Source organism: Populus euphratica, unplaced genomic scaffold (genome assembly GCF_000495115.2).
Source record: "Populus euphratica unplaced genomic scaffold, PopEup_1.0 scaffold9.1, whole genome shotgun sequence".
Classification (NCBI taxonomy): domain Eukaryota; kingdom Viridiplantae; phylum Streptophyta; class Magnoliopsida; order Malpighiales; family Salicaceae; genus Populus; species Populus euphratica.
Window position 1 is genome coordinate 1,264,125 of NW_011499857.1, and position 18,065 is coordinate 1,282,189.

Below are 18,065 nucleotides of genomic sequence, written 5' to 3' on the forward strand. Positions count from 1 at the left end.
AGTTGCTCGTATTTATTAGTCACTCTGTTGTTTTTGAATGGCAAGTATAGATGACTTTGATGATGAAAATCATCTTTTCATTATATTATTAGATTTATCTCGGAATCCTTTACTTTTTTATATAACAGGTGTATGTGTATGGTGGTTATGTTTGGCTTGGCTCCAATTTAGTTTTCTTTCTTTTCCTTCCTTTTCCCCTCGTATTAGGTGTTGGTCATACAAAAAATTATATCAGCCTTTCAATTTATTTTTTCTTTTGATTCAGTCCTTCATTTATTGATTGTAATTGTTCTATTTACATTGATATTTATGGTTTGATTTTATTTTTGATTTCATCAATGGTGGTTTGATTTTGTTATTTTTTTAATCAAATTTGATACTTGTTTTTTTAATTACTATTTCTTAGTTTTGAATCATTTTCTTGATTGAATTGTTTTTCTTCAATTCCACTCCTAGTTCTTTTAATTGCTATTTTTTAATTATTTTCTTAATTGATTTTTTTTTCAATTACATCCCTAAACATTTTATTTTCCCTTAAACATTTAATTTGGTTTGATTTTTATGTTGAATTTGGTCATAATTCTTTTAATTTTAATTTTTTTTGTTTTGCATTATTTTTTTATTAACTTTTTTTTTCAATTTCATTCTTTGATATTTATTTGATAAATAACCTTTCTTCTTCGTTTTTTTGGTTTGCCCTTGGTGGTGTCACTCTAGTTTCACGACTCGGATCAAAGATTTAAAAAGATTAGCTTGAGTCGACTTTAGATTTTTTAAAAACATTTTTTCCAAATATTTCTTCTTCCATGTATATTTTTTTCAAGTTGGACGGTTATTTTTTTGTAAAAAAAATAAAGGATAAAATTAAAAACAATTAAAACTCTACACAAAGGAGTCAATAGTCAAAATAAGAAATCAAAAGAATAAGAATCAAATTGAATATATACATATATATATATATATATATATACATATGATAGAATGTGATTGAATGACTAAATTATAACAATAAAAATCTTTTATAAAAGGGTCAATGATGAAAATAAATCATCCAAAACATAAGAACCATAATTAAAAAAAAAACAAAAGACAAACATGTAGTTACACTAGGGGGGGAGAGAAATGAAGGAAGAAATAGAAAAAGAAATGCTGACCCACGATAAATTACCAATCAACCATCGTCACACGTCAAACCAAGAGAAAATAGATGCAGTGATGCTTTCGGGGACACGATTGAAAAGTAAATTTAGAAAACTAAAGAGAAAAGAGATATAGTGATGCTTAAAGGGACACGACTGAAAAGTAGATTTAGGAAACCAATGGTGTCACATGCGTTGTCTTTTTTTATACATGTTTCTATTATATTAGCAAGTGTTCATTCTTTATATTTTGCTAATATGTTTGACCTTGCGTGATATTTTTTTATGGCGTGAATTGATTCAACCAATTTTATTGGTGTTTGTTAGTGTATTTATTACTTAAGTGATGGGTTTTTTTATGATTGATTTATCTTTTATTTATTTAAACAAATAAGTCTAGTAAATACAAATGGATGAATGTCTAATTTTTTTAGCTTTTTTTCTGGTCATTGCTAATGACTTTTTTTTATCTACATAAATAATTATTTATCTATTTTAATTAAATAAATGCATGGACTTTTCAATTTACATTTTGATTTTTCATATAGAAAAACGCATCTAAATAGCCTGCATACTAGGTAATTTTTTTTATATAATTGGAAATAGCTATATGTTTACTATCCAGAGATTACTAGTTCGAGTTTTACAAATATAAGGGTTATTGAAGACTTGCATGATCATTAACTTTAGGATTTGTGGGACTAGTAAATGTGCGCGTAAGATAACTCGAATATCTATGCTAATAAAAAATAAAAATAAAATATTAATTGGTTAAACTTTAAATTTACTTTTTATAAATTATTAGTTTGAGTGTAACAAACTTTTAAAGATTTCTTGTTAATTTTAAAATTTCAGTAAATTAGTCAATATACGTGTAATATAACTTGAACTCGATATCAACCAAAAAAAAAAAGGGAGGGAGTAAAGCGTTGATTTTCCGGATGGTTCTAGCGGCATGGTCTGAAATCACGAGACTCGTGTGTTTGTTTATGGTCCAGTCTGATAATTAAATTCGCGTGATAATTTATCATCAGCCAGGGTTGAATTTTGGAAATGCTGCAAGAAAAAAAAAAACTTTCTTATGAACGCAACCAGTACAGGTGCAAGAAGTTAGATTCGATTTTGAGAAAATTAAGATTAAATGCGTGGAACTTAATTTGAAAATACTCTTGTCACTAAGACTAGAGATATATTATATTAATCCGAGATCTACTTTCTCTCTGCTTCTACACGCATTTGTCCACGAGCAGGCTCAAGTGTCCGGGCTGCGTAATCGACGGCAGCTCTCTGGTTACTGAATAACTTGCAGGGAGTTGGGTTTGCGGGTTTTGCGAAGAATTGCAAGTTGGTTTTTGCTAGATTAAGGGTTTAGAATCTGTGATTTTGGTGAAAAATTACTACATTGATTGGTTTGCTAAATTAAGGGCATGTTTCCTTGGTGTTCTAGTTCAATGGGTCATTTTTTTTTTTGTTTCTATATTAAATATAATGCTGCAAAAAAAAAGAAAAAGATTTGAATGGATAAGATGAGAGGGTTATTGAAGACCCAGCAACAATAACCCAGCAAATCACAGTGAAGTTCCAGAGAATTTCGCAGCTGCACGTGTGTTACATATGGTGGTCGCGATACATTGTTGCATGGTTGTTTTTGTCTATATAAAAGTATTTTTTATTTTTTATTTTTTATTTTTTTTATTTGTTATTGTTAAAAATAAATTTTAAAAAACAAAAATATTATCTTAATATATATTTAAATAAATAATAATTTTAATAAAACCCTATCATGATAGTTAATTAAGAGCACGAACTTGAAAATGCCGAGAAAATAGCCACGGAGGGGGGGGTAATTAGACTTCTCTTTGAACATTTTGGTTATTGTACCAATACTATCAATTATACTTAAAAAAACATATATTAAGAAATAATGTAATAATTTTTTTAATATTAATTATATTAACAAAATATTAACAAAAAAAAATATTTTTATCATTAATATTCTAAACATCAATTATACTAAAATAATATTTTTAATACAATTATATTAAAAGTATAACTAACTTAAGCGCTATACAGCGCTTAGAATGCATCCAAGAAAAGAAAATCAAGTATCATGCGGTTACATGTTGTTATGACAACCAAGACGCCACATGTGCTTTTAGTTTATTCCAGTGTCGAAAGTCGGGGAGGCCAGATGTTAGGCGACGATGAGCCTGACGCCTTGGTCTGCCCTCAACCCTAAAGGCAAGCAAACCAAGTGCCAGGAGGCAGCAGCTCGAAAGGGTTTGCTTCCATGTTAGTGCTTTTGCCTTTTAATTTAATCACATCCTTACTAAACAATACAGTTTACAATAATTTTTTTTACTGTTTATAATGAAAATACTCACAAATACATATAGTGCAGCACAGTGCAATTCATAATGAATTCACTTATAATAAACAATGTTCAACGTTGTAATGAAATACTAATAAGTTTTAGTTGTAGTTAATATCAAGAAATAGATTGTTATTTATCGTGTAAATCTAAAGGCTAACATTTAATTTTAAAAAATATAAAGGAAAAATAAAAATATGATAAAATTATAATTTTTTATAATTATTCTCAAATAAATTTTTTATTTTTTTATTTCTAGTATGCTTTGGACTAGAACACCAAGATGAATTTAATACTGGATTAGCCTATTTGAAAATTTGGTTGCGATTTCTTTTTAAAGTGTTTTTTATTTTGAAATATATCAAAAAAATATTTTAAAAATATTTTAAAAATTAGCTTATCAAAATAATTTAAAATATATATAAAAAATAATTTTTAGTAATTTTTTTAATTTTTTAGAACATGAATTGGAGCACATTTCCGTATGTGAAACTAAACTCAATTCAAGACCAAAAAAATAAAGAATAAAAAAATAAAAGGTTTCTTGTTTTTGTTTTAATCATGGTGTTAGCTCCATAATTTTCACTATATATCCTTGATTTTCTATAAAATTATTATAGTTTTTGTTTCAAAAAAGATAATTTAGATTCTGTGGATGAAAATCAAACTAAATTTTAAAAAATAGAAATATATAAAAAGTTAGATAAGCTGGTTAAAAACTGACTTGTAATGGTTAATTATTTTATTTTATCAAAAACAATATTATTTTGTTTTATATAAAAATAAAAGGTTAACTTGAAATAACCTACTGTTCTGATTAACATTGTAATCTAAATTTCAAGCGAGGTCAATCATTAAATGGGGTTTAAAAACGATATCTTTTAATAATTTTATCTATGTTTCCTTGTAATCGATGTCACGTGTCAAAGATTTATACATTGTGTATAAGAAAATTACATGTGTATATTCAAGAAATGATATTAAAAATAAAAGAAAAGAAAGAAAAATCCAAACTTGGAATATCAAAGGAAAAAAATTAAATCAGAGAAAATCCGGTTCGTTGACGGCTAAATTAAATTATAATTATTTTTCTATAATTTAAATTTTATTTTACATTAAAATCTTGTCATTTCTCTCTCAATATTCTCAACAGGCCTTACCCAACCCAATGAAACTGGAAAAAGAAAGAAATTCTCAACGAAACCTTCAGTTCAATTGAAAAAGAAAAAGAAATTATGATGGGCAAAATCTACAAATCTAATGACGCCCTTGACCCTTCAATAAAGTGACGTGTAACGGAGAAAGCCTCTTGGCTGGTGCTTGGTTATGTGAGCAATTTCCACGCGTCGCTGCAGTTGGGCATGAAATGAGGGCGTAGTGTCCTTGTAGCAGAAGAAGAAGAGCTGTGAAACTATAGTCAAGTGGAGGGGAGGAGCAGTTGAAAGAATCCCACACTATCATCAATGGTATGGCGCCAAAGCGAAAGAGAAGTCCTTCAATCGATCCCCAGGGAATTTTCTCTGGAATGGTTGTGTTTTTGGTCGAAACTGGAGTCCAGTCACGTCGCTTACAGGTTTCCTTTTTTCTTTTTTGTGTGTGATTAAAAGTAGTGCTTGAGAGGATTTGATGTAGTGTTGAATTGTTAATATTGTAGATTTGGAAGCAGAAGCTGGTCCAAATGGGTGCTACTACTGAGGAGCGCTTATCAAAGAAAGTCACTCATGTTTTTGCTATTAATTCACAGGCCCTTCTCCAACAATTGCATGGACATCATCTACTAAAACGCTTTAAACCAGTGAGTTTATTTCTTCAAATGTCTTTCAGACTCCCCCCCCCCCCAACTAGCTCTTGTAAAGCTAACTTGACGCTTTGAATTACTCTGTCAAAGCATCCAATAATTTCTTGTTAATGCACCAGTTGTTTGTGCTTGTAAGTTTCTGTTCGTTTAATGGTTGTTGCCCCTTAGGCCTCAGGGTAATTTTTTTATGTTCATTTTACCAATCGATATTAATTCACTTGTTTAGAATTATGTTTGATGGCAATGTTATGTTTTGATGGAACGACTTGGTGAAGGTGGATTAGAGGATTGAATCTTACAAATTCAATGTTAGAAGAGAGATTTCCCATTTTTCTATCTGGTTATTTCAAGGTTTAATTAATTAATTTCAATATTTTTCTTGCAGAGAGTTCTCCTCTATCAATGGCTAGAGGACAGTTTGAGATCAGGGGAGAAAGTTTCCGAGGATCAATATCATCTTCTAGTTGACATGGAAGGAGAGAATACAAAAGACAGGTCTTTGTTTTTGAAATTAGTCAATGAGAACACTTCCAGTGCCGATGAACTGTCACATCACAATGAAAAGATCAAATCTGATGCGAAGAAATTCAAATCAGATGCAGAAAATAAAGGTTTGTCTGAGGTGCCAAATAGTCCTGGAAGTTCTGACAGCTCACCTCTCTCACAAACCCTTACCAATCCAATACCCTCCAGTACTCTGCATTCAGATGTAAGACTTACTTAGAATTACTTTTAAGACATGTACATGGCATCTCAGTTATTTTTCCCTGCCTGTCCATGCCCAGGCAACCACTCCAACTAGTTTGACACCTAGGGCACATGGGGGAATTGTCAACGATCCCCATTATATTGATACATTGCGTGCTAATTAGGTGTAAAACTTGCTTAGAATTACTTTTAAGATTGGTACATGGCATCTCAGTTATTTTTCTCTGCCTGTCCATGCACACGCAATCAATTTTTTTTTTCCTCCAACTAGTTTGGCACCTATGGCACATGGGGAAGTGTCAACGATCCCCAGTATATTGATAAATCGCATGCTAATCAGGTTTGTTGTTGCAGTTATCTTTGCCCTACAGTCCACCTGATTTAAACAGGAACATAACCGAGATATTTGGAAAACTCATCAACATATACAGGGGTCAGACTTCATTTTCCCGCTTTATACATCCTGACCACTATACATTTTTCCTGTCACTACTTTTTTGGGTCTGAAGTGACAGTGTTTACTTTTCCATGGAAAAGCTTTGGGTGACGATAGAAGGTCATTCAGCTATTACAAGGCTATTCCTGTTGTTGAGAAGTTGCCATTTAAAATTGAGAGTGCAGACCAGGTCAAAGATTTGCCTGGCATTGGAAAGTCAATGCAGGATCATGTAAGGGCTCGTTTATGTTCAAATTACTATGTCCACATCTCTTCCCTTGATTAGCTTTGTTGCTTGTCTTATAGTGTCACTAGCTGTCTTGATTTATTGTTATCTCTTCTCACTGTTCAAACATGATATGCATGTGGTAACTTGTTTTTCCTGTAATATGAATGTTCTATGTGTGAAAATCTGTCACTGGGAATCATATTTGCTGGGTCCTGAATCTCATGATGCCATGTGTTTTGCAAAACATTGCTGTGGAAAAATCTGGATTTCAAGGGCCTCTGTTATTAAAGCAGCATTCCATGAAAAGCAGTTTCTTCTTCTTCTTATTTTTTCATCTTGTAATCTCCCTCAGAAGATTATGGGTGCCTCTGGGTGTATGCAGATCCAGGAGATAGTAACTACTGGGAAATTATCCAAGTTGGAGCACTTTGAGACAGATGAAAAGGTATTCTGGATATTTCTCTGGAAATTGCAATCCCACATTGCACATACTTCTTTTTTTTTTGTCTATCTGGAGATGCTGTCTTGCATACCTTCATCACATTTATTCTCTTGCTTTGAGCACTTTCAATTAACAATTTTCAGGTACGGACGATTAGTTTATTTGGGGAAGTGTGGGGTATTGGTCCAGCCACAGCCCTAAAATTTTATGAGAAGGGTCATCGCACGCTAGAGGATCTGAAGAATGAAGATTCACTGACACATTCACAGAAGTTAGGATTAAAATATTTTGATGATATTAAGACGAGGATTCCACGCCATGAGGTGCGATATCCTGCTTGCTCCTATGATTTATATTGTGTTTGGAACTTGGTTTGCCCAGGAAACTCTTAATAATTGTGAATGTGCAGGTTCAAGAAATGGAACTATTGCTACAGAAAACCGGTGAAGAAATTTTACCTGGGGTGAGCTCTTTTATGCCATGAACTAGTTTATGAAAGAATCCAAAAGGACCCAAGAAGTTGTTTGAGTTGTGAAGGCCCATTCTGTTGTGTGGGGGCATTTGCTTTCACCACCATTTTGCAGTATTTGATGTGAACAAAAAGACTGTAACCTCAAGTCGACACTAAGGACTCTTGGGTTCTTGAGTGAGTTTCATAGAATCTTAGAAAACCACGGTTATATTTTTCTTCCCGAGGATGGCTTAAGGCTGGGCTTCGATTTTTTTGGTACAGGAGCACAGTAACTGTGCTTGACCAGGTGTTTTGAATGAGTTGAATCATTAGAGGACCTAAATTCTTATCTATTTAATGGCATGGCCAAGTTTAGAGATCTGGATATTTTTTTTATAGAATCTGGATGATTCTTGATTGACATATAGTTTACAAAAACTTACTTCATATGAAAGGCCAGAGCCAGACAGATACTGGTGGATCTGTGGAGATTTGCTCTGACGTGGATCAATAAATTTCTTTGAGAGCTATACCTTAAGGCTTGAGGCCTTAGTCTCATGGTCTCACCATTTAAATAGACTTTGACATCTTGCTTAATGTTTTAAATACCTGTCTTGAAGGTCAACATTTTATGTGGAGGATCATATAGACGTGGAAAAGCTTCTTGTGGTGATTTGGACATCGTGATTACACACCCTGATGGGAAAAGGTGAAAATCTGTTTTTTTGGTTTCTTCTCTGTGCTCATGTTTGTATGGGCATGCTCATATCTCACCCTATAGTTTTAATTCATAACAAAAAATTATTCAAGTGGTTAAAAAATTTGCTTTAAGCAAAATTCTTTGTAGCGATATCTTTCAAAAAAAAACTTTTTTGTTGTATCCAGTGCTAAATTTCTTCCCTTGAAGAAAAAGGTTAAAAAACGACTTTTGCTAAGCGAGTTTTTCACTGAATTTAAAAGTCACTTACAGATTCAAGTTGAAATGTAATTTTCATTCTAACAAATTCTAAATGATTATGTTTTGGCTTTGAGTTGATGGTCAGAATTAAAAAGAAAATGTTAAAATCAATGGTTGTGAAATGAACTCTAAAGTTTCTTTCCTTTATATTTCAGTCATAAAGGTTTTCTAACAAGATATGTGAAGCGTTTAAAGGATATGAAATTCTTAAGAGAGGATTTGATTTTCAGTACTCACAGTGAGGAGGTAATTAGTCTTAACTTTGTTAGGCTTACTTGTCTTTGTTATCTTACATAAGTTATGAAAGCTTGTTTTGTCTTTGTTTTCTTTCCTAAGATATTGAAACCCCCCCCCTTTTCCCCATAAATTGTGAATCTTGAGTTCAGAACTTTGTTCCTGTAATTCAGTTCAGCTGTCTAGATGTGGATATCTTTGGTCTCTATCAGCAAAAGCATTAAGATTTCCATAGATATAGATGGGCCCCTTACATTATCTAAATTGTGACAGGCTATGAGTTTATAAAGGGTATTGTCAAGTTAGATTTTAATCTTTCCAGTGAGTTGCCATGTTAATTGTTTATGAAAACCATCAAGGGATGTTCTAGGCAGAATGTTCAAGATTCCAAGACATCTGTTGCATTATTGGAAGCTGTTAAGCTTGATTTTTTAAGTGATGCGCAGCAGCCAACTAATTGAGGTTGGCTGGCCCCTTCAATTTCAGTTGCAGTTGGCCTTTCAGTTTTTGAATGCCCAAAGCTTCAAACTAGTTCATTGACTTATTAGTTGATAAATTGTTATACAGTGAACTAAAACAATAAGTTAACATTTAAGTTTTCCCTTCCCTTTATCTTTTCTATGACTTCTTATCAAGAAAGGAGGAAGCTCAAAATTGATGGGGAAAACAATTTTTCTGGGCTCCATTGTGTTTTCAATTGTTTCCTCTTGATCGATTCTTTTATCATTTGCAACATGTGATAATGTGCACAGGGTACTGATTCAGGTGTTGACACATATTTCGGGCTTTGCACATATCCTGGGCAAGAATTGCGGCACCGAATAGACTTGAAGGTAACAGGATGATTAATTTATTACTTAATTTGTGGAATCAGCTATTTCATTAGATCGTGCAGGAGTTGGTCAAAAAGTTTTTTTGGAGTGCTCCTTTTAATCTTGCTGTTTAATTTTTGATTGTTATATAAATGTGATTGACTTGGTTGTGTTCTGTTTTATAGGTTTATCCAAGGGACATATATGCTTTTGGTCTAGTAGCATGGACAGGGAATGATGTATTAAACAGGAGGTACGGTTTTACTAGCCAAGAGTGATCCAAACCACCCATCCCCCAATAAATAAATAACTAAGAAAAAAATGGAAGTTTTCTTGGCTGGGGTATTTCCTAACAGTGGCAGGTTTCGTGGTATTCTTTTTTATGGGTTTTGGGATGAGGAAGATAGTTTTGCATTGCTTTTTTTTTTTGGCTGCTTGTACGATCCTATGGCATGCCTGGTTGCAGGGGAGGGCAGAACTAGGGGGTGCAAGCAGGAGCCCCCTCTCCCTCCCAAAGCTCAAAATGGTTCCTTAAGTTTAGCAGTTATTTCATATAAGTTTCATATATAATTGCTCTTTGAAATAAAAAAGTTCCATTATAATCCATAATCTACCACTTTTGTGCACAGTGTTTTTTTTTTTGGTGTAAATGATTAAGTCTTTCGGCTCTTCCAACTTCAGATTCTTTGCTCTGCACTTGCTTGCTTGTTGAGAAATGCTAGTCTTTAAAAACAAGTACACTTCACGGAATTTGCTGTGGTATAGGATACTTGTCTTTTCTTTTTGTTGCCTCATGCTCCCGGTGGTTTTAGGGAGTTTCCTTGACTGATATTCAGCAGCATTGGTCTGCTCATTTATGATATTCCTTTTGCTTTCATTATTTGGAGGATGACTTGCTCTCTTTTTTATGTCAGTTAATGAGATTTTCTTTCATCTAAAAAAATACGACCAGGTTGAGTTTTTTAAGTTCTTCAAAATCATTTTCATATTGAGTCTTCCTGAATCACCACGTGGCTTCGAAATGCTTTTGCTACTACTCAATATTACTGGTTACCATTTCAACAGTTCCCAGAATGAATTTAGTCTGGAATTGAGTACCGATAACTTGCAAATAATTTTTGTTGAATTTCTCTGTTTCATGTTCTTTTGTGAGAGATTGAACCTCTATTGTTATGAGCATATTGTCATTTGGCAGTTATATCTGAATGCAGGTTGAGACTGCTAGCAGAATCCAAAGGATACCGGCTTGATGATACCGGATTATTTCCAGCTACCCAGGCTTCAGGTGGCAAGCGAGTAAGTTGGAGATTCGTGGTATCTTCCTTATCTCTTGAGACTTCTGAGGTTTAATAAGGCTGACATGTTTCAATTTTATTGCAGGGTGCAAGAGCTAGTGCAAGTCTGAGATTTGACAATGAAAAAGAGGTGTTTGATTTCCTAGGATTTCCTTGGCTTGAACCGCATGAAAGAAATCTATGAAATGCATAGTTTATGCGAGCTTGCTACTCAGATACCAAATAGCAGGCCTTGTTTGGGAGCCAACAAGGTCTTTCTTGCACTGTCATGAAGCAAAACCTGGCTCCTTTTTGCTCTTCTTTCTTTTGTCAACAGCGGTAACAGTAGGACTCTGGTTTGACCTTGAAGCCTTGTAAATGTTGTTCCAGCTCAAACAGATGGTTTCAGCTCATGCAGGCTGGCGTATGTAAAGCTTCCGAATCACTAACGAAAATACCAGAAGTCCGAATAACGGTTTTTATTCGTGTTGCCACACCAATTTGCTTATCAGCTTGGGAAGTGACGTTTTAGAATCTGCTGGCCGAATGTTTTTTAAAATTAATTTTTTTAGTGTTTTTGGATTGTTTTAATGTTTTGATATTAAAAATAAATTTTAAAAATTAAAAAAATATTATTTTATTACATTTCTAAATAAAAATAATTTTAAAAATAATTATTACCATAAATACTAAATTTACACCCATATCTCTGTTTTATTGTTATATTCAGATTCTTTGGAAGAGGAGAGATTACAGCCATCAGGATCATTTTCGATAAATAGAGAGTCACTAGATTCATTTAAGTTTGTAAAAAAAAAAAAATCCAAATTCAATTTTATCTGAGATGATAAAGAAAGTTGTTTCTTCGTTCCAAGGATATGGACAAGTATACGCCGCAAGTGAATCCATTGTAGTTTAGGCATTTAAATTATTTTAAGGCATCAATTTTATTTATTTTTTCTTCTATGGGAAATGTGAAATGAAAAACAAACAAGATTTGGGTGCAGAGGCAGAGGCAGGAGAGGCATCATGCAAGATCGTTGAAACTGAGCAATTTGATTCTGTATAATATATACTCCTATTTGTCATATCATTTTTTGAATTCACTTTCTTACCCTTTATGCGTTACAAACCAGATTCATATAACCAAACATGTCATTTTTCCTCTGAACATGTTTTTCAGAAAGCATCAGATATTCGGTGCAATGAATCACTGCTGAAATACATCTGCATTATTTATCTGATGACATTCCTCTGAACATGTTCTTCAGGAAGCATCATATATTTGGTGCAAGGAATCGCTGATGACATTGGAATGGCGGCACCGGAAAAGTCAGCAGGGCATTGGCATGGAACCGTGCATGTTTCGTGGATAAGCAGACTAATTATCATAATGCAGCGAGATACTGGTAAAGAATAGAGTGAGTCTAAAAATATCAGTCTCGGCGATGTAAACCTCTAATCTTTAACCTTGTGAGTGTAATTGCATTAACTCAAAGGCTTAGAGACCATGATAGATTTTCATGACTCCATTGGAGTGAATTGTTTGAAAGTCAAAGTGAATCATTTGAAAGCCTTTTGGTGGAAGGCAATAAGATTGATGAATGGTTGTTCCAAACATTCCCACATGAAGGATGGTTTCCCCTATTAAGAACTTTATTTCATACAATATTTTGTCTTTAATTTTTCTCATGAGATTTCTAATATATTTTTAAAACATTAAATGTTGTTTAGCAAGTGCTGGTCCAATGGATTATCATGTGTTAAGATGGAGGAATTCTTCATAGTGAGAGATTACCGTTAAAAAAAACACAATCCATCTTCATTAGTTGCTAGTTTAGTTTGAGTTTTGATTTGGGTGACTGTTGTTGATGGCATTCAAATAAAATGAGATTTAATTTCTTTTCATATATCTCTCTCTCTTTAGGAGAGAAAAAGAGAGAAACTACAGGATTTTTAGGTTTTTCTCTGTCATTTTCTCCATGGAAACCTATTAGGAGGGGTGCTTTCGAAAAATCATATTGTTTAGGGTGAAGAACCTGATATTTTTATTTAGGGGGCTACTTGTTTTCTAGGTAAAGTTCAGGGGGGTTTCTTATAATTTGGCCGACTATAAAGAGAGAAGGCGCTCGAGGGAGGAAAAAATGAAAAAAACATATCAAGCGAGACCATAGCAAAACCTCCCCGGGACAAGGAGTGAGAGAGAAGAAGATAAGGCAGGCTGGCGATGGCTTCTTGCAGCAAAGCTTTCTTTTCTTCAAAATTAGATATATGCTCTCCTTTCTCTTCTCGTCCTCCTCTTTCACTCCTCCCCAACTTTTCTTCTTCTTTTTCTTCAACTACTTTCTTTGCATTCGGTCAGTTAAAAGAAATAAGTCTAAGATACTCCTCTGATCTACAACACTCCTCCTCAATCACCAACAAAGCACAGCCACATCCAAGAAGGCACATTTGCAGAGCAGCTGAATACAAATTCCCAGATCCAATTCCCGAATTCGCTGTTGCTGTAAGTTCAATACCAATCATTCTTGCCTTCTTTTCTTTTGTGTGTTGGATAATATTAAACCTGGGCTGCGCCGTGTTTTAATTTTACGTTTTGGTTCAGGAGACAGAAAAGTTTAAGACCCATCTGTCCAAAAAGCTTACCAAGAAAGATATTTACGGGGACTCGCTTGAAGAAGTTGTAGGAATCTGCACTGAGGTAGTTTACTTAATCTCTCTCCTAGTCTCGCCCAGTCGCTCTTCTCGGAGAGAGTGAAAAAATCATATGCAGTCTTTTTGGTAATTGTATACGAACTGTTTCATATTTGAAGTTCGTTACCCTGTTTTAGGTTTCAGTGCTTTTAATTCTCTTTGCCTTTTACCATTTCAAGCTAAGTGCTAAAAGTTTGTTAATTATATGTTGGATAATTTTTAGTACAAGGTTAATACAACTCCTTAGAAATCTGTTCTTTTGATTTTTTGTGGGTACCACGTAGACAATTGATGTAGCCAGCATTGATGTTGCTGCATAGACTCAATTTAAACAACTTGCAAGCACAACTGCTTGTCCAGCATCTGCAGCAAAGGACGCATTATTTTTCCCTTTTTTTTTTCTCGTCAAGATTTATTTTGGAGGCTGAATTTACCACTGCTAATAGATGCAGCTGGCATTGATCCTGACATAGAGTGTAAAGCAATTTTTTTTGGTTTTTGAATGGAGTTTAGAATTTTACTTTTACAACTCTTTATGTGTTTGAATGTAATAAAAGTGTTCGCATATGCTTGGGCGAGCAGATGGATGTAGACTAGTCTGGCAGCACTATTGCTTCAGATTTTCTTCACATTGTTGATCTGATCTATTATAAGTTCAAGTTGCTTAGATTCTCCATTTTGTAAGTATAATATCAAAGTCTTGCTTGTATGCTGCGTGATTCTCTATTGTCCTGTTATCATAGCTGGAACGTAGTTTTCTCAACTGGTTTAGTTGGGGGCATTGGAATGCCTTACACCCTAGTAATAATAGAAAGTTTGGAACAGCAACACAATAAACTGTTCTACTTTCTATTTATAACTTTTGTAGTTTTAGTTTGCAATTACAGCTGATGTCCACAGAGATCAGTCAGGTTTCTCTGGTTACTAACATCTTGAAAAAAGGGGGGGAAATTGTGGGATAGGAAAGGAGCAAGAAAACAATGAAATCAGATAGGAGTAACAATTGGATGATCAAATGAGCTCATGAGATATTAAATTTATCTATATACGCGTGTGCCAATTCATACCCTTCTACTATCAATCCACTGTGTGTTATGATGTAATGACTTGTAAATAGGAGTTTCTTTTATCATTCACTTACACATGCACGTATGGATATAAAGTGTTGCTAACGGTGTTCTCCTCTGATGATTGTTTACAGATATTCAGTACCTTCTTGCATGCGGAGTACGGTGGTCCTGGAACACTGTTGGTCACACCTTTTATTGATATGGCTGATACTGTGAATGAGCAGGGGTTACCTGGAGGACCTGAAGCGGCACGTGTAGCTGTCAAATGGGCCCAAGCTCATGTTGACAATGACTGGAAAGAATGGACTGGTGGTGACAGCAATTAACAGAATGGTTGCCAAACTCAATTCAATTGGGTTTTTTTTATTGTCAACGTTGTTTGAAAGAGCTCATTGGGCAGCCTGGATCGTTATCTCTGAACCTGTTGAAGTGAAGCATGACCATGTTTTGTAGGAAAGCAGATTAGTGGGATGATTTTGCGTTGTCAATGTAGGGAACGTGCATCATGTTCAGGGCCTTTATTAGAAGAAACTAATTGGAGCTTCTAAATTTTTGTAGGATTGTTGACAGATCACTACCCCATCATCTTCTGCTTCACAGTTCTCATTTCAAGTGCATTCATTGTGCTGTTTTCCTCTCGAATATCAAAACCTGTGTGTTCATTTCGCAACTCGACTTTGGTATCCGTGTAAGCACAAAATGCTAGAATGATTTTGATCATCAAGATCAGTATGTTTCTTTTGATATGAAAAGTCTCATCATGACTTCAAGCTACCATGGAAGATAAATTAAAGAATTTTTGGTGCTCAAACATTGCAGCATAATCATCACTCCATCTAACAATGGTGATAACGGCGCTGCAGTGATAATAATCTTTCTTCCAAAATGGCTGGTAAACTTTATAGCCAATCATATCCTAGCCTTCGCTATATGAAGCATCGAGACACAGTATTAACTCACTTCCTCTTGATGCTTTGATCGTCAGTACGATGAGGTTTAAAAATGTTGTCAAGCTAGCTAGGCCCACGGAACGAGGGGACACAAAACATAGAGTATCACGAGGTATTTGGCAACGTTAGAGAGAATGTCCCACATCGCCTAAAGAGAAACTCCAACACGCGAGGAGTTGCTATATAAAATGAGTACATTCTTCTTAACAGACCACGCAGCCGCGCGGTGAGCACAGAGCGAACTAGTCTTTCGCCTTTTACTAAAGAATACCGTGTGCACGCCGCAAATAACGGCATACGCCAATTTTTTGAGGGGATCTCCTTTATAGGAGCAGCCCCGCAATTATAGTTCAATAATTCAACGCTGTTTCTCGAACGATTAGTCTTCAGTGGATGGTCTGCTTTCAAGGCCGAGTGGAATGTCAAAACAACAGTAGTCCCCACATGAATGTCTTCATTCTAGAATGGAAGAAGGATCTGTTGAGTCGAGAAGCAGAGCGTGGGGTGCGAAATTAATCAAATTGATTTTTCTCCTAGAAACTAAACGTTCGGGAAGTTAACGGCAGTTATCGAATTGGGGTCACCTCAAAGCCAGGGAATCCTATGCTCTGCTCTTGCCTCATGTCTCTTCATAAGATAAAAAACCCATCACAGGTTATGGGAGTTAGTGTATCAGAAACCTACCTCTGATCGAGTGGCTCCAATGACTTACAAAATTACGTTGCCCCGGTTTTGAATCTCTGTTTGAAAGTAGAGCGAAAAACAGGTCATGGGGTTTCCAGACAAAGAAAAAAGGAGAAACAAGACGCATATGATGATCCAAGAATTTTTTGCAAGCTCCTACATGCTCTACATGCATGCAGGCTGTCAATTGATACAATCAACTTGAATTTGGCACGAGTCCAGCTCTACTGGGCCACTGGCATCTCGTCCAAACTTGTTCAATGAACGAACAAGCTGAGCTTGAGCATTCTTTTAGGTTTACTCCGAAGTCCAGTCGAGTATGAGCAACCCACAGCTTTGTTCGCGAAAGCAGAGATACTTGGGTTTTAAACAGTCAACCTTCCTTCATCCTGGAGCAGTTTACATCTAGCATTTTCTTTTTACATACAGTCTGATGTACTTTCTTTAACAAGTACTGTACTATTTAAAATTTAGTGTACATATACTTTTTTTGTTTTAGTTGTCTCCCATATTTTAAGATTTGGTCCCTTGTTAAGTTAATGATGACAAGAGTGTTGCATTCCAAAAGTAAAAAACTGCTCTTACTTTGGGAATGTGTTCAATTTAGATGTCATCGAGCCTTAAATCAGATTTCAAATCAAGTTCAAGTTCAAGTTCATGATAATCAACAAGCCCTGCTAAATGAGAATAGGTGTAGTGAGTGGGATTGAACAGAGTGTAGAAGGGACAGCTCGAAAGCATATTTTTTAAAAGAAAACCAGTATCATCATGAAAGGCAATTCTTGGATCAAGACATAACATAACGTTTTCCATTTTCTACCCATCCCAAGTGTTTCAAATTCTGTTTCTGTTGGCAAAATAACTGACAAAAAGAATCACTCAAGCCGAGAACCAGCAACTTAATGTGTTAAAGACAATGGTGATCTTTAAAATTAGCTATCAAAGCATAGATTTATGCATAAATTTGAACACATGTCATCTCATCCTTGATCAAATGTCTCAAACTTCCATTTATCCTCCAATTGGAAAGACCCTCTTTTTTTTGTGATAAAAGATGCTGATAAATCTGGCGATGGGAGATATTTAGGTAAAGTTTAATCACAGAGACTAAGACAACCATCCTTGCTGCTGACATGAATTGTGGGTATAGAAATACGTACATGGATAAAGAAACAAGAAAGTATATATTAACATAATGAACAGAAGCATTTACACAAATTCCTCCAGGTACTGAATTGCCTTTGCATTGCATCTCTAAAATTAAACAAGAAAAGAGAGGAACACATGACATCCCGATCTGTACAAGAGGTATAAAAACAACACGAGTTTGGAAAAGTAAAACCCTATTATGTGTGAGAGAGAGGGCAATGTACCTGGAGTATCTAATAATTTCTCCCGGGAAAGAGAATAGACATGAAACAGCTAGTAGGAAAAAGCATAACATGGAAAGGATTTGTCGGTATCTTACAGGGAACTCCTTCCTTAGTGATATCGGTCATCGTACATGGCGAAGACGTATATTATTTTTATCGTGAATTTTTCCATTTACAAGCACCTGAAGATGAGAAAGAAACTCATGAATCTCAGCAGAGATCAGAATTGAGCACCGCTAATTATTCTAGAACAAAGCCAGATCAATTTTGGAAGACAAACAAGGTGATCAAGTTGTGCCTTCCAACTAAAAACAACACGAGTTTCAAAGGTGACCCCCCTTAAAGACATGTCGTCAGAAATGAACTACATGTCGGTGAAGGATGGAAATAAAATGGTTATGGTTTATAAAAATAAATGTAAAACCCTATTCCTCTTCGGCTC

The 18,065-nt window shown here is 34.7% G+C and overlaps 2 protein-coding genes and 2 long non-coding RNA genes across 7 annotated transcripts; 3 read left to right on the forward strand and 1 right to left on the reverse strand.

Moving 5' to 3' along the window:
• The first annotated feature begins 4,661 nt into the window (after positions 1-4,661).
• POL{LAMBDA} (DNA polymerase lambda (POLL)) lies at positions 4,662-11,348 on the forward strand. Of its 4 annotated transcripts, none has more exons than XM_011023332.1 (14): positions 4,662-5,083; positions 5,165-5,305; positions 5,694-6,017; positions 6,371-6,449; positions 6,554-6,684; positions 7,034-7,126; positions 7,267-7,446; positions 7,533-7,586; positions 8,195-8,283; positions 8,688-8,778; positions 9,519-9,599; positions 9,764-9,831; positions 10,790-10,874; positions 10,959-11,348. In XM_011023332.1, the coding sequence occupies exons 1-14, from the start codon at positions 4,979-4,981 to the stop codon at positions 11,055-11,057; spliced, it is 1,620 nt and encodes a 539-aa protein (XP_011021634.1). In that variant the 5' UTR covers positions 4,662-4,978; the 3' UTR covers positions 11,058-11,348. The 4 variants fall into 4 exon arrangements, 3 of the variants coding, with proteins under 3 accessions (XP_011021634.1, XP_011021635.1, XP_011021636.1); XM_011023333.1 differs by having other exon boundaries at positions 7,064-7,126; XM_011023334.1 differs by having other exon boundaries at positions 5,255-5,305.
• A 199-nt stretch (positions 11,349-11,547) lies between these two features.
• LOC105123643 (uncharacterized) lies at positions 11,548-12,465 on the forward strand. Its single transcript, XR_841900.1, has 2 exons — positions 11,548-11,915; positions 12,124-12,465. It is a non-coding gene; the product is annotated as an uncharacterized LOC105123643 (long non-coding RNA).
• Positions 12,466-12,972: 507 nt separating this feature from the next.
• Positions 12,973-15,352, forward strand: PRIN2 (Serine/Threonine-kinase). Its single transcript, XM_011023335.1, has 3 exons — positions 12,973-13,358; positions 13,458-13,553; positions 14,748-15,352. The coding sequence occupies exons 1-3, from the start codon at positions 13,080-13,082 to the stop codon at positions 14,940-14,942; spliced, it is 570 nt and encodes a 189-aa protein (XP_011021637.1). The 5' UTR covers positions 12,973-13,079; the 3' UTR covers positions 14,943-15,352.
• A 2,063-nt stretch (positions 15,353-17,415) lies between these two features.
• LOC105123645 (uncharacterized) lies at positions 17,416-17,957 on the reverse strand. Its single transcript, XR_841901.1, has 2 exons — positions 17,624-17,957; positions 17,416-17,504 (listed from the first exon to the last, which is right to left on the reverse strand). It is a non-coding gene; the product is annotated as an uncharacterized LOC105123645 (long non-coding RNA).
• Positions 17,958-18,065: the final 108 nt, after the last annotated feature.